Source organism: Peromyscus leucopus, chromosome 18 (genome assembly GCF_004664715.2).
Source record: "Peromyscus leucopus breed LL Stock chromosome 18, UCI_PerLeu_2.1, whole genome shotgun sequence".
Taxonomy (NCBI): Eukaryota; Metazoa; Chordata; class Mammalia; order Rodentia; family Cricetidae; genus Peromyscus; species Peromyscus leucopus.
Genome location: NC_051078.1, coordinates 1,713,490 through 1,737,120, shown reverse-complemented (window position 1 = coordinate 1,737,120; position 23,631 = coordinate 1,713,490). Strand labels below are relative to the sequence as shown.

The window sequence follows — 23,631 nt, the reverse complement described above, 5'->3', positions numbered from 1 at the left end:
TTTTTTGATTCTTTGAATCTTTAGGTTATGGACCCAGTTCAGAAACTAATATACAAATGAGTCCTAGGAAAATGCAAAAAAAATATTGCACAGTTCTTCCAACAGTTTAGACATGCCGTTCTTCTTTCAGTCTTAGCGGTTCAAGAGATCCACAGACCACACCACTGCACACAAAAAGATAAGTTGCGCTGGGTAAGTTATCGGTGTCTTTGAGCAGAACAGTTCACAAAACAAAAAAAGGTTATTTTCCAAATTGGTTGAGTGTCCAAGAAAAGGTCAGAGAAAATGACGAGGTGCCAAGATGGGGAGGAGGGTACGTTAGGGGTCCATGAGATTTCATTAGGCCCTTTTGTCCCAATTTTTTGTTTCCGAGGCAGGGTTTCTCTGTGTAGCCCTGGCTGTCCTGGAACTTGCTCTGCAGACCAGGCTGGCCTCGAACTCAGAGGTCTGTCCCCTCTGCCTCCTGAGCCCTGGGATTAAAGGCGTGTGCCGCCCGCCCCCATCCCCCCCAGCTTCCTTTCAGTATCAGGCAGACAAATGGTAAAAACAAAACAACAGTCCACTGTACTTTCTTTTTTTCCTTTTTTACTTACATTAAATACATCGATAAATCAGCAGTTGCATTCTGTTACCACGATTGTTATGTTAGAAGGAGAGGGAAAGAAAGGCGAACCCTTTCTTAGGAAAAATAAAGGCAAAAAAAGATGACCCCTCCCCCTAAAAATTGATCAAAAGAAAAAAGGTAACAGGAGGGCAGGAGAGAACAACAAACACCCTCAAGCCCAACAGAGCTCCAACGAAGGCAGAAGAGCTGGTGGGAGAAGAGGGGCAGCAGCCAGGCCCAGGAGCTAAGGCCAATACTGTTCCTAAGAGAGGGAGGGAGGGAAAAAGCCTAGGGAAATGGTTTCCCGGCCCCTAGGCACTAAAACATCTTCACTTTTGTCCCATGGAAAAACTGCAGAGAAGGAATTAAACTTCTACAAGCCACCCTAGATTCTCCACTTGTAAACAGGATGCGCCTGGGTGCTTTGGGGATTAACAGGTTCAAGGAAAACAAAGTTGGAAACGTGTGCTTCCGGGCCGTGAGAACTAAGGCTGCCCCTGGAAAAGGAAGAGAACTGAGGCCTAAGTGGAAGAACCTAAGCTGAGTCCTTGAGGATCCTGGCTTCGTGGATTCCTCAGCTGCTCTGGAACAAAAGGCAGTCTGTAAGCCAAAGGACAGAAAGGTTCTAACTCTAGGTTACTGTGGTTTTTCTTTTCTTCTGAAAATTTTCCCAAAATTCTGGCTAACACACAAAAGAACTGAGTTCTCTCTTGCCTTGATGGCTTCCCACAGACACCCTAAAACACCTAACAAAGGATGCAGAGGCCAGGACTCAGGAAGGACCCAAGCCCTCTGATGACACAAGGCAGCGGTGAGGCACCTTCAAGTCTAGCTGCGCCTGTCAAAGAACAAGTGGCCTCTGTGGCAGGAGCCTAGTGGTACACGGATTAACTGAGGGGGAGGAGAAGGAGGAACTCAAGATACTAACAGAGAGGAAAGCAGGGCCATAGGAGACAGAACAGACTGCACAGTGAGAATCGAGACTAAGTATTTACAGGGAAGTAGAAAAGGCAAGGTAAGATACAGCAAGTCGAGTGTGAACCCTGGGAAGATAGACCACTCCCTCTGCCCGACCCTCTTCACTCCCCCACCACGGCCTTGCTAGACTGAGGCCGCTCCCCAGCTGCTCAGACAAACCTATACCCAGGAACAGACGCCCGAATCCGAGGATGCTAGCAGTGCACACTGGGCTTCAGTCGCTGACACTGTTTTCTATAGTGCCTCCCAAACCTCATACACTGTAGATTACATTTAATTAAAAAGGCTGAAGGACAGGTCAATCAATCAAAACCCCCACAAAACATGTATCCCGACTGAACTACCATCAATTAAAGTGCAAACGGCAGGGCATGGCGTCTGGGGCGAAGGCCATCTCAAGGCCAGGGTGGGGAATGCCTATGTATAAACCCGAGGGTGGTATCAGAAACTGGTGCCTCCTCCAGGCTGACCACAGCAGAACGGGAGGTGCAGGCAACCAGTGAAGATTCTTTGGAGCACTCTGAGGTCCAGTCCCTACACTGGAGTGGGGTGAGTGGGTGCGGAGAACTACCTAAGAGGCCAGGTGAGGGAAGACAGCCTTGGGACGAGTTCCAAAGCACAGAAGAACACTGCACCTCAACCTTGATCCAGTTAGCTGATAACTCGCCTCCCCAGTCTCACTCCTCCCCAGGGTCACCCTCCACAAGTCCAACTCACGGGTGCTGCAGTGTCTCACAGACAAGAAACTCCTACCAGATAAATAAAACAAAAAAGAAATGTTTCCTTACCCTCCTGCTCTGAGCCTTACCGTCCCTGCAGGGCCCTTACTGTAACTCAAATCACACTGTCTCCCTTCTCAGTCCCTGGGTTTACTGCCATCATCTTGGGAAGAGGAGGAAACAGGATCAAGAACAGGGAGTGATGGAGGGGGAAGAGGTGGGAGACAGAAGCCTTCCCTGCAACACTGGGAAGAACAGGGCGGGCGGGGAGTAACAATGAGGAGGCCACTGTCTTGCACCTAGAATACGAAGTGAAGAAAGTTTGTTTTGGAAGGAAGGTCCTGGGGAGATCTGACCCCAACCCCAGAGCAGGGCATAGTAGTGGCAACAGCTGCCCGGTGTTGGTTGCTGAAGCGTTAAAAAGTGCCATGACGGAGCTGCCAGGAGGCGGCCCTCGGGAGCCAGGGCTCAGTGTGCTGTTACCGTGGGGGCTGTGTGCTGAGGGTGGGGATGGAGAGGTCATGTTTTAGCTCTCGTGCTCACTCCACACGTGTCTGCTGCTGCCCCCTCAGTTGCTACAACACTGGCCCTTGTTCTGCGGGGACTGCTCGTGGAGGTCCACGCCCCGACTCCGGCCCGCCGCACCGCCCAGGTTCTGGGGCTCACTCTTCGGCAACTTCTTTGCTACAATAAAGAGAATGGAACAGAGCATGGCAGATTTTACTCATATATACATTCCTCCCCAAACAAAAAGACTACTGAGTGGGGGCCAAGTCAGGTTAAAATAATCATCTGAAGAGGGCACAAGATTTGCAAACCTAGTGGACACAGGAGCTAAGCTGCCACCAAAGGATGGAGGTTACAAAAGCTGTCTCTACAGCTGGAGATTCTCTTGTTGGATGGTGCTGGGGATGGAACTCACTGCTCTACCCCTGACCTTGGGTTCTCTTACTCTGTAGTCCAGATTAGCTTCAAACTCTTCACCTTCTGGTCTCAGCCTCCCAGACGGTCGGATTCAAGGTGTACAGTACCACACCACTGTTGTCTCTTGGTTCCTTTTTTACTCTATTTTGAATTATATGTGTGTGTGAGTGGGTATGCGCACATGAACGCAGGCGCCCTCAGAGGTCAGAGCTGTCGTACCCTCTGGAGCTGGAGCGGTTTGAGCTACCTGGTGTGGGTGTCTGGAAACAATTGTAGGTCCTCTGCAAAAGCAGTATGTACTCTTCATCACTGAGCCATCTCTCCAGCCCACTTTTTTAAGCAAGGTCTCATGTAGCCCAGATTGGTCTCACACTTGCCAAACATTCAAGGATGACCTGATCCTCTCCTCCATTTCCCAAGTTTTGTGATTATAGGTGTGCTTCACCCCGTCCTCACAACCTTCCCGCTTCACCCCGTCCTCACAACCTTCCTGCTTCACCCCGTCCTCACAACCTTCCCGCTTCACCCTGTCCTCACAACCTTCCTGCTTCACCCCGTCCTCACAATCTCCCTGCTTCACCCCGTCCTCACAATCTCCCTGCTTCACCCCGTCCTCACAACCTTCCTGCTTCACCCCGTCCTCACAATCTCCCTGCTTCACCCCATCCTCACAATCTCCCTGCTTCACCCCGTCCTCACAATCTCCCTGCTTCACCCCGTCCTCACAACCTTCCTGCTTCACCCCGTCCTCACAACCTTCCTGCTCCAGCCATTGCCCCACCTGAGCTTGTACGCAGGCCAGTTTGAAGAGTTTGTTTTGATTTGCCTTTTTCCCCCTTTTTCTTTTGGTTTTTCAAGACAGGGTTTCTCTGGATCTTGCTCTGTAGACCAGACTGGCCTCCAACTCACAGAGATCCACTTGCCTCTGCCTCCCCAGTGCTGGGTTTAAAGGTGTGCGCCACCACTGCCCAGCTTTTCTTTTTTTCCTTTTGAGACAAGTCTCAACACATAGGCCTGGCTGGCCTAGTATTTTTTCTATCTTTTTTCTTCTCTTCCTCTTTCTTTTTCTTTCCTTCCTTCCTTCCTTTTTTCCCGAGATAGGGTCTCTCTGGCTGTCCTGGAATGAATTATACAGACCAGGCTGGCCTCAAACTCACAGAGATCAGCCTCTGCCTCCTGAATGCAGGGATTAAAGGTGTGCACCACCATGCCCAGCTATGGCCTAGTACAGTGGTTCTCAATCTGTAAGTAGAATATCAGATATTTACGTCATGATTCAAACATTAGCAAAATTACAGAACAAAGTAATTTTATGGCTGGGGTCACCACAACATGAGGAACTGTATTAAAGGGTCACAGCGTTAGGAAGATTGAGAACCCCTGGCCTAGTACTGATTATTAGTGCAGTTAGTTTCAGACTGTGGCAATCTTCCTGTTTTGGCCTCCCAAGTGCTAGATTACAAGAATGTACCACCATGCCCAGCTTTAGGTTTAAGTGTTTCTTGTTTTGCTTCTTTGCAGTGCTGGGTTACTAAACCTTGGGCCTTCCACCTCCCATGAAGTACTCTACCACCACGCTACATCTCCAACCCCATCCCTACAGTAATTTATAAAAACACATTTAGATGAGGAGACAGACAGACCTCAGCCCACTCTGACCTTACCTATTGCCAGGAAGAGATCATTCACGTTCATAGCCGTCTTAGCGGAAGTCTCCATAAATAATAAGCTGTTGTCATCTGCATATGCCTGAGCCTCCTAAAAAGGGTGAAAGTAGTATTGCTTTTTTACTCTCCTGCGGCACTCTGGAGGGAATATTTTACCTTCTCTCCTCTTAATGCCCCTTTGTACCAGTTGGTCCCAGACCTGTAATATGGTAATTATTCCCTGAAAATAAACCCATGTCCACTAAGTTCAACAAAGAGATGTCAGGAATCTATTTGTGTATCCACGTTCAGATGTGTGCACATGCATGCATGTATAGGCCAGAGGTTAACTTTGGATATCTTCCTCAATTGCTTTTCATCTTATCTTTTCAATTCACTGTTTGTATGCATGTACATGTGTGCATGTGTTTGTACATCCAGGCCTGAAGGCCACGGTGTGCTGGTGGAGGTCAGAGTCAATGATGGAGGTGGTTCTCTCCTTCCACCTTTATGCAGATTCCAGGGATTGAACTCAGGTCTCCAGGCTTGCAACTTTACCTGCTAGACCTCTTACTAGTCCCCACCTTATTGTTTATTTATTTATTTATTTTTTAGATACAGAGTTTCTCTGTGTAACAGCCCTGGCTGTCCTGGAACTTCTACAGACCAGGCTGTCCTCTGCCTCCTGAGTGCTGGGATTGAAGGCGTGTGTCACCACTGCCCAGCACCTTATTACTTAGATAATGTCTCTCACCGAACTTGAAACTCACTGTTTTAGCCAGAGTAGCTGGCAGCAAGTCCCTGAGACGCTCCGGTCTCCAATCCCCAGCACTGAGATTGCAGGCATGTGCTACCTTACCATGCCTTTCCCATGTGGTCCTGGGAACCCCAAGTCCTCAGGCTTACCACACAGATACTGTACACTGGAGCCACCTCCCCAGTGTGAGAGATCTTAACTATGGAGAAGGGTGAACTGATTGGAATTTGGGTTATGGCATGAAAATAGTTTGTTACCTCAAATTTAACTGTTCCTTCCTTCCTGTTTTTACCCTGGTACCCTACAAGTGTTATTTCCTTAACCCTCTGATCTGCAATTTTCTCCTAATTCCTTTAAAGTCTCCTGGCTGCCATTATGGTCACAGTGCTGATGTATCTAATTTGGTGTACAGTTAGGATTCGAGACAATGAGTGACTAACATGAGGTTTTCAGGAGACGGGTTTGGAAAAAAGAGGTCCCACCTCTAGAGCGGGAGTGTTAGTTAGGGAGGGGCTCTGGGCATCTTACTTCGTATTCCACCATGCGCTTGTTGGCGAGGTCGGCTTTGTTCCCCGCCAAGGCGATGACAATGCTGGGGCTGGCCTGCCGCTGCAGCTCCTTCACCCAGGTCTTTGCCCGGGCAAAGGTTTCCTAGGACAACAGGAAGGAGGGAACAGCTGGAGTGAGTGCCGACCCACAGTCATCCCCTCAACCCATCCTCCTCCAGGTGCCCCCCCTCATAATTTACTTCCTCTGGCTTAGTGCTTGGAAGCAGACTTGGTACTTTTATTTTGCTCTTTTAGAACCTGTGTCCTCCTCCCCACCTAATTTAGTTCCTGCAGACGCCCACTTACCTGATTAGTAATGTCATACACCACGATTGCCGCCTGGGCACCCCTGTAGTACATGGGGGCCAGGCTGTGGTACCGCTCCTGCCCAGCTGTGTCCCAGATCTCAAACTTGACTGTTGTGTCGTCTAGACACACAGACTGGGTGAGGAAGGCCGCTGTGAAGAAGAAAACGAAGACGCTGTAAGTGGGAGGATGGATGGGAAGATCCTATTCCCCTTCAAATGATCTCTTCTCATTCTAAGACCAGGCCCCACCCAGGCCTGTCAATTACAGGCTTAGCAATCTCCTTCTGTGTGAATACTGGAACAGGATTAAGATGGTCTCTGAACACTAGTGGGTGAAGGCAGGAGGGTCAGTCAGGAGTTTAAGGTCATATTTGGCTATTTAGCAAGTTTGAGGCCAGTCTGGGCAAGTGAGATCCTGTATTTGTTTGTTCATTCATTTAAGAAGGGTCTCAATAGTAGTGCCGGCTCTTGGAACTCGTTAAAGCTGGCCTCGAAGTCAGAGACCCGCCTGCCTCCGCCTCCTCAGTGCTGGGGTTAAATACAAACAAAAGGGTCAGCAGTCAAGACACTGCTGCTCTCAGGGGACCCGGGTTCAATCCCAGCAACCACACGGCTCACAGCTGTCTCTGACTCCAGTCCATGGGACCGGACCCTCTCTTGTGTCCTCCACAGGCACTGCATGCATGTTACACATACATGAAAACAAAAGTTTTCCAGCCAAGGAACAGTGAGTACCATAAGTTGTGAAGGATAGAGAGTACACCTGTCACTGACATCAGTCATTCATGTTCTAACCTTTTTTGTTTTCTTTTCTGAGACAGGGTTTCTCTGTGTAACAGCTCTGGCTGTCCTGGAACTCACTTTGTAGACCAGGCTGGCCTCAACCTCACAGAGATCCCCCTGCCTCTGCCTCCTTAGGATTAAAGGTACATATCACCACCACTGGGCTTGTTCTAACTTTTTTGTTTGTTTTTGTTTTGTTTTTCCAGACAGGGTTTTTCTGTGTAACAGTTCTGGCTGTCCGAGAACTCACTTTGTATAGACCAGGCTGGCCTTGAACTCACTGGGATCCGCCTGCCTCTGCCTCCCGAATGCTGGGATTAAAGGTGTGCGCCACCACTGACTACCACTGCTCAGCTTGTTCTAACCTTCTTAAGGGGCAAGAAATAATGAAGTGCTAGGCGGTGGCCCAGCACTCGGGGAGGCAGAGGCAGGAAGATTTCAGAGTTTAAGGACAGCCAGGGCTACATAAAGAAATGCTGTAATAAAAATAATAACTAAAAAAAGAATGAGAATATTTTCAGGGCATGACATACCTGTTTTTCTAGCGCTTGGGAAGTAGAGGGAGGAGGATCAGGAAAACAAGGTCATTCCTGCTACACCAGTCTGGGCTACATGATCCCTGCCTTAAACAAACAAACAAATCCACAAGACTTTAAAGCTCGAGGAGGACGAGGAGGATGAGGAGGATGGGCTAGGACAGCACACTTCCAAGGTGCAATCCTGTGGGGCTGGCTCTCTCCCTCCCCTTCCTTCCCATGGGTTCTGGGACTGAACCGCGGCCTCAGGCCAGCATAGCAAGCATCTTTACCTTGTGAGCCATCTTGCTGGCCCATATACCACGGCCCCCAACCCCCATAAAATGGCAATTTTTATTTCTTTTTAAAATAATCGCCACTTATTTGTGTATCTATGATGGGTATGTGCATGGGAATGCAGATGCCTACATAAATTAGAAGAGGCGTGGGATCCCCTGGAGCTGCCCACCTGATGATCCACACTGGGGATTCGAGCTTCTGAAAGAACAGCTCACTTAACCACTGGGCCATCTCCCCAGCATTCCCACGAACATTTCTTAGAAAGGGTTTTAATACAGACAAGGTTATTAAGTAAGAGTGCTAGTGCTTAAGGGCACACGGAGGTGGGTGTGGCTTATCAAGAGATCCATCCGATTACGGATTTGACAGTTTTGGTGGGACGGTCCTGGGGACTGAACATGAATCTATGCATGCTATGTTCCTCATCCTTTTTCTTCTCAGGGTCTTGTTTGTAATGAGGACTGATCTGGAACTCACTCTGTGACACATACAAGTTTTGACCTTGGATCCTCCCGCCTTAGCCTACCAAGGAGCTTAAATTACAGGCCTGTGTCAATAGGCCTAAGTGTTTTGTTTTTAAAGGCTTTATTTTAAATTATGTATATAAGTTTCTAAAATATCTGTTTTTATAAACTTCATGTGTTGTGTGGGCAGTGCTAGAGGCATCAGATCCCTGGGGGCTGGAGTTACAGGTGGTTGTGAGCCACCTGAGGAGGCTTGCTCAGCCCAAACTTGGGTCTGTCCCTCCTACCCTCCAAACAAATGTGTGCTTTTAACTTCTCAGTCACCTCTCAAGTCCCTGGGTGTCTGACACAGGTCTTGTTAGGTGGCCTCAGGCTAACCGGAAACGTGAAGTAGTCCCCTACCTTAGCTTCCAGAGTGTTCCCATGTCACCCTGATCTAATTTTATCTCTCCTGATGTCACTCAATGGAACTTCACTGGCATTAAGATGATAGGGAAGAGCCTGGCAGTGGTACCTTTAATCCCAGCACTCGGGAGGCAGAGGCAGGTGCATCTCTGTGAGTTTGAGGCCAGCCTGGTCTATAAAGCGAGTTCCAGGACAGCGAGGGCTATTACACAGAGAAACCCTGTCTTGAAAAACCAAAAACCACACAAAAATATAAATAAAAATAAATGATAGGGAGGAGTAAGGCAGAAAATTTTCTTGATGTATAAAGATTATTTTTTCTAGAAAACCTTTTTTCCAGAAGTATGAACACACATATATCTAATTTTTGGCATTCTGACAATTTTTTTTCTTCTCTGAAACAGAATCTTACTCTGTGGTCCAGGCTGGCTGGACTTACTATGTAGTCCATGGGAGCATCTGCCTTTTCCATGTTTGCGACCTTCTTTCTTGGCACTAATTCAAAGCAGGGCATTTATTCAACATGTGGGGTGTGGTAGGAGAGTGTAGGGTGGAGAGAGGGCCCAGGGGTCAAGAGCACTAGCTGCCCTTCCAGAGCATCGGGGTTCAGTTCCTACCACCCACAGCACGGCCCACAACCACCTGTCACTCCAGTTCCAGGGGATCCAGCCCCCTTCTGGCCCAGATGAGTACCAGTCACGAGAGTGGTGCACAGACACAGGAGCAGGCAAGACATTGTACACAAAAGAGGAAAATAAACTAAAAACTGCAACAAAACCTCTTAGAAGAACTACATCATTCCTTCCCTGGACAAGTGTCCTGGACCTGTTGCAGGATTATGTGAAAAGGTAAAAGCAGCTGGGGGGTGGTGGCGCACACCTTTAGTCCCAGCACTCGGGAAGCAGAGCAGGCGGATGTCTGAGTTTGAGGCCAGCCTGGTCTACAAAGAGAGTTCCAGGATAGTCAAGACTACACTGGGAAAAAAGAGAAAAGGTACAAAGCCAGGCAATATCCCTGGCCTTCACCCGCCGGCAGCAACCTCCCTGTCTCGGTCTCTTGAAAACTATGATTAGAGGCACTAGCTACCAGGCCCAGCTTTTACTTGTGATTTATTTTGATTGATTGATTGATTTTGAGGCAGGGTCTCTCTACATAGCCTATACATATATGTACATAGTACATAACTATACTTACTATAGAGTCCAGGCTGGCCTCAAACACACAGAGATCTGTTTACTTCTGCCTCCTGAGTGCTGGGATTAAAGGCGTGCGCCACCATGCTTGGCCTGGTTTTGCTTTTCTTTTTTAATTGTAGGCCAGGCTGGCCTCAAACTCTGTATCGTTAAGGATGGTCTTGAACACCTGATCTTCCTGCAGGGTTAATTCCACAGTCAAGTTCTGGATGTTCCTTCCACCCCGCTAAGGACTGAACTCACCTCCAATGGTGCTTTCCTGGTACTCGTGGAACTGCCCTTTGACGAAACGCAACACCAGGCTAGATTTCCCCACTGCAGACTCTCCCAGCAGGACCAATTTGAACTGGCATATTTTGCTGGCCTGGGGCTGCCCATTGGGCCTGGCTGTACTTCTGCTAGTCATAGCCAGGTTATCAGTAGGGCAGGGTGGAGGGAGGGGTGCCACAAAGCGGCAAAGGGGGAGGGGAGGGGAGGGGCTTCCAGGCTCCAGCAGTCCTGTAGGGAAGAAGTGGATAAAATTAGACGCAGGACCACCGAGTCTGCAGCCATTTTTCCCCTTTAGCAATTTTTGTTTTTCGAGACAGGGTTTCTCTGTGTAACCCTGGCTGTTCTGGATCTCACGCTGTAGACCAGGCTGGCCTTGAACTCACAGAGATCCGCCTGCCTCTGCCTCCTGAGTGCTGGGATTAAAGATGTGCACCACCACAGCCCAGCTTTTTTGCTTTGTTTTATGAAATGGTCTAAAAACTTTGGTCTATAGCCCAGGTTGGCTTTGGAACAATTTTCCTGCCTCAGTCTCTCAAGTTCTGTGAATAGAGGCATGACCCACCATACTCAACAGGGTTTCTAGAGAGCTCTGGTGACCTGAACCCCCCCTTCCTGATCCTTCTGCCTTCACCTCCCCTAAGTGCTACAATTGCAGGCCCACATGCTCCCTATGCCCAGCTTGCTTTGGTTTTCTGATACAGGATCTCACTGCACTGTTCTGCAGACCACGCTGCTCTTGAAATCACTGTCATCTCCCTGATCTTCTTCAGAGTGCTGCGACCACAGGTGTGCCAAGTCACGTTTCAGATAAGAACAGAATCTCTTCATTTCCTTGTTCCTAGAGCTTGGTCTGGCAATTATCCAACACCAAAAGGTCACTCACACTTCTGATGAGGTCCTAGACAGCTGACATTCAGTGTAGGGTGGTAGACAGCAAAACGAGAACTGCTTTGGGCGAGTGTGGTGATGTCTATCTGTAATCCCAGCATTCGGGAGGCAGAGGCAGGAGGATCATGAAACACACAACGAACTGCATCTACAAAAAGACTGCTCCACCAGAGTGTAACAGACAAGGGAGCTGAAGCGGCAACTGAAAAGATTTTTAATTCCCCACCATGTCTTCAGATTTTTTTTCTGAGTCACAGCAAACTCAAACTTTAGTCGGCCTGTCCAACCACAGGTACACCAGACACCCCGTATGCTATGGGCGTCTTTTTCTTTTCCTCTTCTTTTTTTGTTGGTTCTGGGGATACAAGCGGGACAAGAATTTACTGCTGAGCTACACCCCACTTCAGTTTTCTTAGCTAGGATCTCACGATATAGTTAGTGTGGTGCTTAGTATGTAGCCTAGGCTGGCCTCATCTATGGGAATTCAGGTGCGGACCACCATACCTTGATTTTTTTCTGATATCTTGATTCTGTGCCTGTATGTATGTATGTATGTATGTATGTATGTATGTATATATATATATATATATAACATTTACACATATACTAATTATTAATATATTCCTGCAGAGCATCCAAGATATGAAAAAGATATATAGAAATAAAGGGGAAGGGTAAAAAGGAAGTCAGCAGAGGACGAATGACAAATCACTGTGACCCTGTGTAGACTACACCACCAGTCCTAGTAATCCTGACACAGTATCATTAAAAGATTTCTAAATCGACAACACTCAGGAGGCAGAGGCCAGCCTGGTCTACAGAGTTCCAGGACAGCCAGAGCTGTTACACAGAGAAACCCTGTCTCGAAAAACAAAACAACAGCAACAGCAACAGCAACAACAGCTTTTAAATCACTCATGGTGTGTGTGTGGCGGTCAGAAGACAATTTGCATGAGTTTGTTCTCTCCTACCACATGGGTTCCAGGGATTGAACTCGGGTTGCCTGGCTTTAACAGGAGTCTTACCTGCTAAGCCATCTTGCTGCCCTCCTCATCCCCCACTCTTCTAGAGACTTATACTCTGGCTGGGTGTGGTGTTGCACATCTGAGAGGCAGAGGCCAGCCTGGGCTACACACAAGTTCCAGATTAACCTGGCTTCCACATGTATGTGTGGGCGTACCTACACACATGGACACACACAATTAATTATCCCAAGAAATCTGAAAACTGTTACTGCAAATCAGAATTAATTTGCTTCTTAACCAACTGTGCAGTCTGTCTCGAACTGTGGGCTGTACACCATTAGTGATCTTGAAATCTGAGGGGTGGAATGGAGTTCTCTCTGGCCAGCCTATCGCTATCATTGTTATTGAACCAATTTAGATGCCATTTAGATGAGAACTGAATACAGAGGCTCCCGGGGGCAGAAGATTCCTCAACCTTGCTTCTGTAATAGAGCAATCATTAAGGTAAAAAACAACCCGGCACGGCACGTAAAGTCGGGCCGTTGTCACGGGGTGAGTCCGAGCCCTCTGTTCTGCTGTGACTCAAGCCACCGAGACTTCAGTTTCTCACCTAGGCTTCTGAACCTCAGTTTATCTAGTAAGTGTGTTTGGGGAGGGGAAGACCGGTGAAGATAACCAAGAATGAATATGCTTTAATTTCCAGAGTTCTACAAACATTTGAGAAATCTGTGTTGGGTGAGGTAGCAAATGGCTGTAATCCCAGAACTTGGGAGGTGAAGGCAAGAGGAGTCAAGATCACTGTCAGCTACATAAGGAATTTGAGTTTGAGGTCTGCCTTGGCAACAAGTGACCCTGCCTCAAAAAGAAAAAATAAAAGTATTTTTTAAAAAAGGTATCTGAGAATGAATTATTTCTAAAAACATCTTTCTGTGGTACATATTCAATACCTTCTAGGAAGAGAGAAGGAACTATACATCTAAATTTCAAAACAGATGGCAAGAGCCAGAGATATGGCTCAGTGGGGAAAAGCCTTAGTGACCTGAGTCCAATCCTCGGAACCCCCAGTGGAAGGAGAGAATGGACCCAAAAGTTGTCTCTGATCTCTATTTGTGAGTCATGGCACTCTCTCACACACACATTATACACATGCACACCCTCACACAGTAATAAATAAAATAAAAATGAAATTGTATGGTGAGGTGGCTCAGTGGGCCCTCGCCCATAAGCCTGACAAACGAAAGCTTGATCCCTGTAACCCATGTGGCAGAGAGAACCAACTCCCACAAGTTGCTGTGACCTACATGCACTTGTACGTGTATACACACACACACACACACACACACACACACACAAATCTAATAAAAATTAAAAATACATAAAGCAATGACACATATATTTCAAGAGCAGTCTAGGTGACCTCCGTCTCTCTATCTCTTTCTCTGGCCCCGTGTACACACACACACACACACACACACACACACACACACACACACACACACGAAAAGTTTCTAGTCATTCCCTCATACTTTATCAATTTCAAAGCATATGATCCAAGGGGAAGAACATTAAGCCTCAATGTTTCTTTTGTAAACTATGAAAGCACGGCACTAAGACAGAGTGAATTCTTACAGCAGGCGCACGGGGGAGAGTGAGAAGAATCCTGAGAACACTTGGGTCACAGAGTCCTTGTTATCCCAGAGATTGAAGTCAAGCAATGGCTCACAGGCCACCAAACTTTCTTGCCTCTAAGCAACCTTGGGTGGTTGGAGATTAATAACTACTGAGTTAGAAAAGACTACCTCTCACTTCAATATGTGACCTCAGCAATCTGTAACTGAGGGGCAACCCAATCTATAAACCATCATTAATCTCATGATTATAAAAACATCATTTTTAAATGCAATAACTAGTCTCAAAGATCAGAAGAATAGACATGTAAGATTCAAGTTCAGCATGATCACACATGCCTGTAATCCTAGGATTTGGGAGTCTGAGGCCAGAGAATGAGACCGAGGCTAGCCTAGACTACATAGTAAGACCCTGTGTGATGGAGACGGCTTAGCAGTTAACACTGGTTGCTCTTCCTGAGGACCCAGGTTTGATTCCCAGCACCTACACTGTGGCTCTGTAACTCTAGTCCTAGGGAATCCAACACCCTCCTCTGGCCTCTGAGGGCACTGTATATATGGAGTACAAAGACATACATGCAGACAGAATACCCACACACATAAAATAAAAATAAAGGTTAAATTTTTAATTAAAACCTAAGACAACCAAACTTTCGGGGCTGCAGAGGTGGCTCTGCAGTTAAGAGTATGTACTGATCTTCAAGAGGATCCAAGTTCAGTTCTTAGCACCCATGCTGGGTGGCTCACAACTACCAGTAACTCCAGTTTCGGGTGATGCAATGTCCCTAGCCTCCATGGACACCTGTACGCAATTGCGTGTGTGCTTGCATGCATCCATGCATGCGCGCTTGCGTGTCCCCTTTCCCACACTCCAGTGCTGGAATTAAAGGTATGCACCACCAGGTCTGGCTTTTTTTTTTTTTAAGATTTTCTTTTTATTTTGTGTTCAATGTTTTGCCTGTATGTATGTATGTATGTATGTATGTATGTATACCATACGTATTCCTGGTACCTTTGGAAGTCAGAAATAGGCATCAGCTCCTCCAGAACTAGAGTTACGGATGACTGTGAGGTTGGAACTGAACCTGGGTCCTCTGCTCAGAACCGCTGAGCTATCTCCTCCCCTATTTATTTTGAGTGGGGATCTTATTATGCAGCCCAAGCTGCCCTGCCTGACTCCTGAGTTCGGGGATTACAGGCCTGCAACATCATTCTCAGTTGTGTGTGGGTTTTTTGGGGGTGGGGAGTGGGCTAAGAGTTGACAATGGGCAGATGATCCACTTAAAGACAAAGAAAAAAGAAGTAACAGTGTTCTGGCTGTAACGAATCATCCATCAACCTCCAGGGTTGATTGGCTGTGGCTGGCGAGGTGGGTGTCACCTTCCTCCCTCACAGTTAGAACAAGGTCCTGGAGAGAGGGCTGTTCTCCAGTCAAGGGTATCACATGCTGCCTGCTAAGATCTACAAACACGTCCAAGGGTAGACGAGGTCACCCCACGGCAAAGCAGCAGGTGCCTCACCTTCACCACCTTCCAACCTGAGGCCACTTTCCATGCAGAGCAGAAGCAACCAAGTTTAACTTCCTCAGAAGTGCAGCTGAGGGCCTACAGGGTCAAGCAGACGATCCCGGCACTCAGGACAGTGACAGGAGGATGCTGAGAGTTCAGGGCCAATCAGGGCTACACAATGAGTGAGAATCTGTCTAAAAACAAAACAGACAACAAAGCCGAGTACAGCAGTGCCTATCTGTTATCCCAACACACAGGAGGCAGAGGCAAGAGGATCGTAAATTCAAAGTCAGGCAGGGTGTGGTGGCATCCATCTTTAATTCCAGCACAGGTGAGTCAGAGACAGGTGGATCTCTGTGAATTCCAGGCCAGCCAAGGCTACACAGTGAGATCTTGTCTGAAAAAATAAAAAATACAAATTGACAGCCAACCCGGTCTCCTGAGTTCTAGCCCAGCCAGGGTTACATGGAAAGAACAGGCAGCTCCACAGACAGGAGGGGCATATGAAACATCCTTAACTTGGGAGGATTGGGGTCTGTCCACAGGCCACCACCGGGCAGCGACACGATGATGTAACAGGAAAAGTTTCTTAGCCTGCCAGTACCAACTAGACCAAGACTGCATTCCTCAGGTCCCCTTGACTTGCTCCAACTTAGCGGAATTACACTAAGTATGTAAAACGTCTAGAGGTCTAGCATCTCTCGATAAACAAGAGTTCCCAGTACATGGCCACCACACTCTGCTCAGTCCGAAATGACAGCCCTGTAAGGCCAGTCACCCAGATAAGAGCCAATCCATACTTCAGACAGTCTGCCTCTACTTTAGAAGTAAGGAAATCGAGGCTCGTAAAGTAAGTCAATCTGTCAGGCATGAAGTATAGCCAGACAGGCTGGGGAGTGGTGGCTCACATCTTCAATCCCAGCACTCAGGAGGCAGCAGCAGGCAGATCTCTGTGAGTTCCAGGGCAGCCAGAACTGTTATAAAAAGAAACCATCTCTAAAGAAATTTAAGTATAGCCAGCTAAACAGTATTTCTCCCCCTTATACCACTATACTTTTTCCTTTCTTTTTTTCCCCACCTTATTTTATTTATTTATTTGAGAGACTGTTTGGCTGTGGCTGTGTATCCTAGGTTGGTCTTCAACTCAAAATCCATCTGTTAGCTGGGCAGTGGCCTTTAATCCCAGCACTCAGGAGGCAGAGGCAGGCGGATCTCTGTGAGTTTGAAGCCAGCCTGGTCTACAGAGTGAGTTCCAGGACAGCCAGGGCTACACAGAGAGACCCTGTCTCGAAGAATAAAACAACAGAAAAATCCACCTGCTTTTGCCTTCTATGTGCTGGGATTACAGACATGTACCACTTGACTTGGCTTTCCTTCACTGTATTTTGTTTTTAAACATTTTTGGAGACAAGACAGTCTTATACTTGTAGTGATACTCTGGTCTCAGCTGCCCAGACACTGGGATTATGATGTAAACCACTACACCCAGCTCTACTGTACTTTCTGTGGTTGCTGAAGACAGGCTGGCATGGAAATCACTTTGTAGTTGTAGAGGTGGCTCAGCGGTTAAGGCAGTGACCGATGATCTAGAGGACCTGGGTTCAATTCCCAGGCCATCTAGTGTCTGATCATGCCAGGATTTTTTTTTAAAAAAAAAAAGGGAAGGAAATCACTTTGTAGCCCAGGCTGGCTTCAAATTCAGATTTGCCTGCCTCTGCCTCCCAAGTGCGGGGATTAAAGTCGCCCCCACACCAGCTCTACTGAACCTGTACACAAGCATGCACATGGTGACCTCCTGCACTGTCCATCTGGTTTTTTGAAACAGGGTCTCTTGCTGGCTTACCAGTTAGGCTAGGTTAGACGGACGGCCAGTGAGCCTCAGGACTTTCCTATGTCTACACCTCTCCAGTGCTGGGATTACAAGTGTGTGCCAGTTTTTCTTTCTTTTTTTTTACATGAGTTTTAAGGATCAAAATTAAGTCTTCAGAAGTCCCAACCCCTCCACTGTACTTCTCAAGGAATCAGGAAATGCTTAGCTTGAAGAGGGTACCAAAATACAAATATGAGCGTACACTGGATAGAGCTTCTGCCTCAGTTCAGCTTCAGGAAGTGCTGGTCCTGGAACTGAAAACACGTTGGGAAAGCAGGCTTTCCCTAGATCTAGTCTCACACTGTTCCCACAGGATGACCACTACTCCTCTGTGTCAGGCCTGCCTGGACAGCTGGCAAAAGGGACACTGGCAATCTGTGGGACCTGGTGAGCTTTTCCAAAGGAAGATGGGACAGAAGCCAACAGATGCCATCATTTCTTTTCCAACCTGGTTTAGACCCAAATCACCAAAATCTTGAACTGAGATTTGCACTACTTAGCTCAGCTCTTTAATTCTGCTGGTTAGTATTACCCCGTGAGTCACTGGCTCAAGAGCTCTGCCTCCTCCATGTCCCCCTGTATTCCTCCAAAAGGCAAAGAGCATGCTTATCGCCTATCAGCATGGTAGTGCTAACTCCCTATTATTGACCTGGGAAAGATTAGAATGCCATTCCTTAATCTGTCTGCTTAGCAAAACCCAAACTTATAGGGTTGAGTACAAACATCACCTGTGAAACTGCGTAATTATCTTCTTACTACAGCAAAACTCATTATTGCTCTACAGTCCCAAAGAAAAGCTAATTAAGACCAAGACTGAGAGGCCAGAGAGATGGCTGAGCACTAGACCTCTTGCTGAGGACCTGGGTTCTTACAAGTATAACTCCAGTTGTAAGGAGCAGACAACCTATTTTGACCTACAGAGGCACCAGGTAGGCTTGTAGTATACATACATACATGTAGGTATAACACCCATTCACATAAGATAAAAATAAATGAATTTCTAAAAACGTTAGGCCTGCCTAGGTAGTAAATTTAAAACCAGTGTGGGCAACCTAGTGGGACCATGTCTCAGAGTAAAAAGTTAAAAAAAAATGAAAAAGTAAAACTAAGAGCTGGAAATATAGCTCAGTGATAGAGAGCTTGATCAGCATGCTGTATTTTACTGTGTTAATTCTTCACTGTTTTTACACAGACACAAATACATGTATATACATGGTGATAATATATACAACATACACATAAGTATGTATATATTCACACTTTTTTTTTTTTTTTTTTTTTTGTTTTTCGAGACAGGGTTTCTCTGTGTAGCTTTGTGCCTTTCCTGGGACTCACTTGGTAGCCCAGGCTGGCCTCGAACTCAGAGATCCACCTGGCTCTGCCTCCCAAGTGCTGGGATTAAAGGCGTGTGCCACCACTGCCCGGCCATATTTTTTAAAAAGGAAGATCAAAATTGTATTTCTTTAAAAATCTTTTAAACATTTGTTGTGCATGTGTGCACACGTGTGTGTGTGCTTGAATGCCACAGTACGTTTGTGGAGGTCAGAGGACAACTTCTGGGAGCTGATTTTTCTCCTTTGTGGGTTCTGGGACTCAAACTTGCCTCATTAAGCTTAGTGACAAATCCCTCACCTGCCGAGCCATCCCCCCCCCCAGCAACACTGCATTTCTATTACAGTTATATCTGTTTGCGCTGCTAAATCACTAACTTCTCAAAAAGTGGATTTTTTTAAATTATGTAATCATAAATCTTCAGAGCAGTAGTAGTTGTTCTTTAAGTGCTCCTGAAATTAAGGCCAAAGTAACCCTTCCCAACCAACTCCTCCCCTTCAGTGGCACTGGGTAGATTTTAGTTCAGTTTAGGGAGTTTCTGACAGGCTTCAGACACAGTCCTCCTCTTAGGTGCTTTGTGACTGCCCCAAGATACTGTTGTAATTCTTACGGGCTGACTGCTTTTCCTGTCACTTGTTACTATGTCTCACAAGGCCTAATCACACCCAATGTGACTCTGTAACATGTAGGCAAACCCTAGGCCCTAAAAACAAAACTCTCCGAGGTTTTTAAAAAAGCTTTGGGTCAGCCGGGCGGTGGTGGCCCACGCCTTTAATCCCAGCACTCGAGAGGCAGAGCCAGGCGGATCTCTGTGAGTTCGAGGCCAACCTGGGCTACCAAGTGAGTTCCAGGAAAGGCGCAAAGCTATACAGAGAAACCCTGTCTCGAAAAACCAAAAAAAAAAAAAAAGCTTTGGGTCATTATACCTGTGTTTACCCCTATGCCTGAGAAACAAGTTTAGAAACGAAAGTCATACCACCATACAGCCAGGTACCCACAACCCCTAAACCAAAGCTACATTCCAGCCCAGAAGTCTACTTTACTCATCTGGGCGGCTCCTTTTTCAGTAACTGTTCAGTAAATGACTAAATCTTCCCTGAAATATTCTTGGGAAGCAGGAGATTATTATGTGTGGCTCTAGAGCATCCTTCCTCCCAGACGGCCACTGCATTTCCTTACTTGAAGCTCACTGTTTCACACGTCAGTTATACTTGGCTTCACACATGCTGGGCAAGCTACACCACTGACCGCTCCCCCGAAACGCCGCCTTAGGATCAGGAAGTCGGTGTCCGATGCCTCTCCTACCCATCTGCGCGTCCTTCTCAGAAGGCAAATTTATAACAACACATCCAGACAAGCACACCAGAAAGGAGTAATCCCTGTGCTACAGCAAAGTAAGAGAAGATATGGGGCATGTCAGGGGCAACGAGAAAAAGCCCTCATCTCCACACACATTCTAACTCCAGGTCTGTGTTTGAAATTCTGCACTGTTGAGTCCACTCTTTAGCTCCCTAAATATGCAGAAGCCATTGGAAAATAATTATTTTAAGTCATTACGAATTATTTACATCTTAAGTTTGAGCAATTCCTGATACAACCTTTATTCTCATTCTCTCTGTATCCAGGATCTGGTAAATGTTAATCATACATTCTACCACTAGGCTATAATCCTAAAACCCAGATTTTAAAAAAATCTTTTGGGCAGTAGTGACAGTGCTGTGTGTAGCTTAGCCTGGCCTTGAACTCAGGACCCTGCTTTAGCCTCCTGAATGCTGGAATCAAAGGCAAGTACCACCATGCCCAGCTTTCCAATCCTTTCCTGAAAGAAGTTTCTAAGGGGAGGAGGGGCACAACAATCCCACAGAGGGACACACAGAATAGGTCAGGATATGATCAGGGTTTAAAGATGGTAAAGATTAGAGGATGAATACACAGACACAACCCAGCAGTTTTCTCCAGGACTGGCTGTGTAGGTGAGAAAAGTTTTGCTGGACACTGTACAATTAGCACATTGGACGGCTTCAAAAGGTCAAAAGAGTCAACTTGAATTAATAAGGTAGAAGTATGAAAAGTCTCCTGTACTTCTAAATTTGGAGGAAACCCAATTTAAAATTCAGAGACATATGGGAATTTCTTGGGTCACTGTAACAAGCCAGGTACAAGATCCTCTTCCAAAACCATCACTCTGTCTGATAAGGAAGAAACAGTCACAGACTGTGAAAATTTGGGCGTTTCAGATTCTTCACTCTGATAGACATGCTAGTAACTGTCCCAAACAAAATGATTTCCTTAATGTTTCCTTCCTGCCCATTAAAAAGTTTTGTTCGTGTATTCGGGCAGTTTATAGGCTACCCAGTGCATGACTGTGTGAGTGTGTACTGAAGAAGGCAAATGATAACTCGGAGACAGCTCTATGCTTGTTCTGAATTTGATAGACGATAAAAGAGTATCACCCAAGAGGAGAATACTGTGGAATGACAGAACAGAATTTAGGAAAAAAAAAACCCATCTTTGCTGGCACATCCCTCAACAAAAAGGTTAGTCCTATTTAATATCTCTAACCGTCCTAAATGAAATGTTATGTGTGGAAAGACTCGGATTTTATTTCTGTATAGCTTAAACATTTTACAATATGTATATATTACTTTGGTAATTAAGAAATGTAGTGATACACGCTGGAGAGATGGCTCAGTGGTTAAGGGCACTGGCTGCTCTTGCAGAGGACCTGGGTTCTAGGTTCCCAGCGCTCACACGGCAGCTCACAATTGTCTCTAACTCCAGTTCCAGGGGATCCTATATCTTTTCTGACCTCTGAGGGCTCCTGCATCCATATAGTGCACATACATACACATAAAATTAAATATAACTTTATATTAAATATAAATATGTAAAATGTATTTTATATGTAAATATAGCAATAAATGCAGTGATAAATAGCATTGGTATAGAAAAGAAAGAGGAGGTAGGCCCCTAAGGGAGAAAACAACAGGGTCTGATGATATATGGCAAACTGACAAGTCCAGTAAACCTCCCCCTTCTCATATATATATATATATATATATATATATATTCACATATGTGTGTATGTGTATAGATATATCTAATCTATACACACACATACACACACACACACACACACACACACACACACGTAATAAATTTTAAAGCCATCTTCGTTCTCTATAATCCTTCTTTCCTATACCTCAGAGTTTGACCTAACTAGCTAATCACACAAAAGTGCCTCCTGAAGAAGTGGACAAGGGAAAAGGGAAAAGGATGCCAACTTTCGGGGAGGGAACTTCTCAACTCTTCCCCAAATCCCCGTAGGGATATCACCTCACAGGTCCAGGCCTGGAGACCTCCATTAACTGCCTAGGAAATGCCCAAGCATTTCACAGAAACTTCAAAGAAGTTTCAACAAACATGGTCCATGTTTTCGGTGGCTGGGGGTCGCTAAACCTCTTTCCATGCAGATGACAGAGTCCCCCAATTTTATGGAAGAGTTAAGAATAGTCAACCCAGACCACATTATGGAGTGGGAAAGACTGGGCAAAGCACCCCCAAATTCTTAGTTCTTTCTCAGTACATGCAATAGGAAAAAAAACAAACAAACAAAAACACAACTACCAACCAAACAAACAAAAAGCAAGCTGCAGTCAAGACCAGCTATGAGGCCAGGGCCAACTAAAGTTGTTGCGGGGGTGCTGAACCTGGAGCCACGGAGAACACGGTTTTACCTTTGTCTTCATTCCTACCCCTCGAGTACCCCAAAACTTCAAACCACCACATCCAAGAGTAGGGAACTCCAGGACGCAGAGCCATGCCCCCCCATCGTTCCAGAAGTTCCCATAACCGATACCAGGCCCTGCCTGCCTCTACTTCCCTCTACTTCGACCTAGCTCAGCAATGCATTCCTCATCGACTCAGGCGCTCCCTCCACCGAGACCAAGCCAAGCCCTCTCGGCCGCACCGGAGCGCCCCCAGTTCCCTCCCCGGAAAGAATGCCTCCCGCCCCGACGCCCCGACCGCCCGACCCTGGCCGTCTCCAGAGACCCCGCCTCGGCTACCCTCGGGGCTGGGCGTCGCGCCGACCCCTCCACACCTCCTGCCAAACGGGCTCTGCCCGCCCTCGCCGGCGGGGCCCCCGGCCCCAGCTCCTCCCTCCGCACCGCGGGGCTCGGAGGGGCCAGCAAGGCCGGCCCGGGTCCTCGCCGGCTGCGGGTGCCGGCGCCCGGCCGCCTCCCCGACTAGGCGGCTCGGCTCCCAGCCCTGCCGATCACCTCCTCAGCGCCCCCACTAGGCCTGCCGGGGCCGCCCCGTCTGCCCGCTCCAGGGGGGCTCTCCGGCCCCGGCTCCGGCCCGACCCGCCCGTGCTGCAGGCCCGGCTGCGCTCCTCTCCGGGCCGCCTCCGCCTCTGCCCTCGCGGGCTCCATCAGCTCGGTACCTGGGGCTCCGTCTCCCCCGTCGGGCCCAAGCCTGTGTGGAACAGACAAACAGCTGCGGCTCAACCAAACCTCCTGCCCCCTGCTCCTCCTCCGCCGCCGCCTCCTCCTGGCCGGGGCGAGGGCTCCAGCCAATCGCAAGATCACCGGCCTCCCGTGGAGGGTGGGCCGTGTGCGCGCTCGGCCGCCAATCTTCGGGAGAAAGGCGGGCTTTGGGGAGCTCTCACCAACCACTAACGGCGAGAGGTTTGATTGGCGAGGTCGCAAGCCAATACCTAGACGGGAGGCCTTGAAGATGGACGGAGTGAGGAGCCACTAGAGAGAGAGAGCCTGAGGAAGAGGGCGGTGCAGCACTGACAGGCACCTGTGCCGGCCAATAAAACCTCGACACCGGTGACACCCCTCCCCCGCCTTTTGACTCGTAAACATCTAATCAGGTGAGCGAAGGAGGCGGGTAAAAAGGAAATCTTAACCAGTCCTGGGAAGTTTCCCAACTTGAGTGGCAGGCAAGGCGGGCGCCAAAGCCGCCCTGGAAAAGCTTTGGGCCGGGCGTGGTGTGGCGTGCCTGTCTAATCCTAGCCCGG

General features: G+C 47.5%; 1 protein-coding gene across 1 annotated transcript; it reads right to left on the bottom strand.

Moving 5' to 3' along the window:
- Nucleotides 1-565: 565 nt before the first annotated feature.
- Nucleotides 566-23,155, bottom strand: Rab5b (RAB5B, member RAS oncogene family). The gene is made up of 6 exons (XM_028855424.2): nt 23,050-23,155; nt 10,388-10,642; nt 6,483-6,634; nt 6,157-6,279; nt 4,890-4,983; nt 566-2,985 (listed from the first exon to the last, which is right to left on the bottom strand). Exons 2-6 carry the CDS (start codon nt 10,548-10,550, stop codon nt 2,870-2,872), a joined length of 648 nt encoding a protein of 215 aa, XP_028711257.1. The 5' UTR covers nt 10,551-10,642; nt 23,050-23,155; the 3' UTR covers nt 566-2,869.
- Nucleotides 23,156-23,631: the final 476 nt, after the last annotated feature.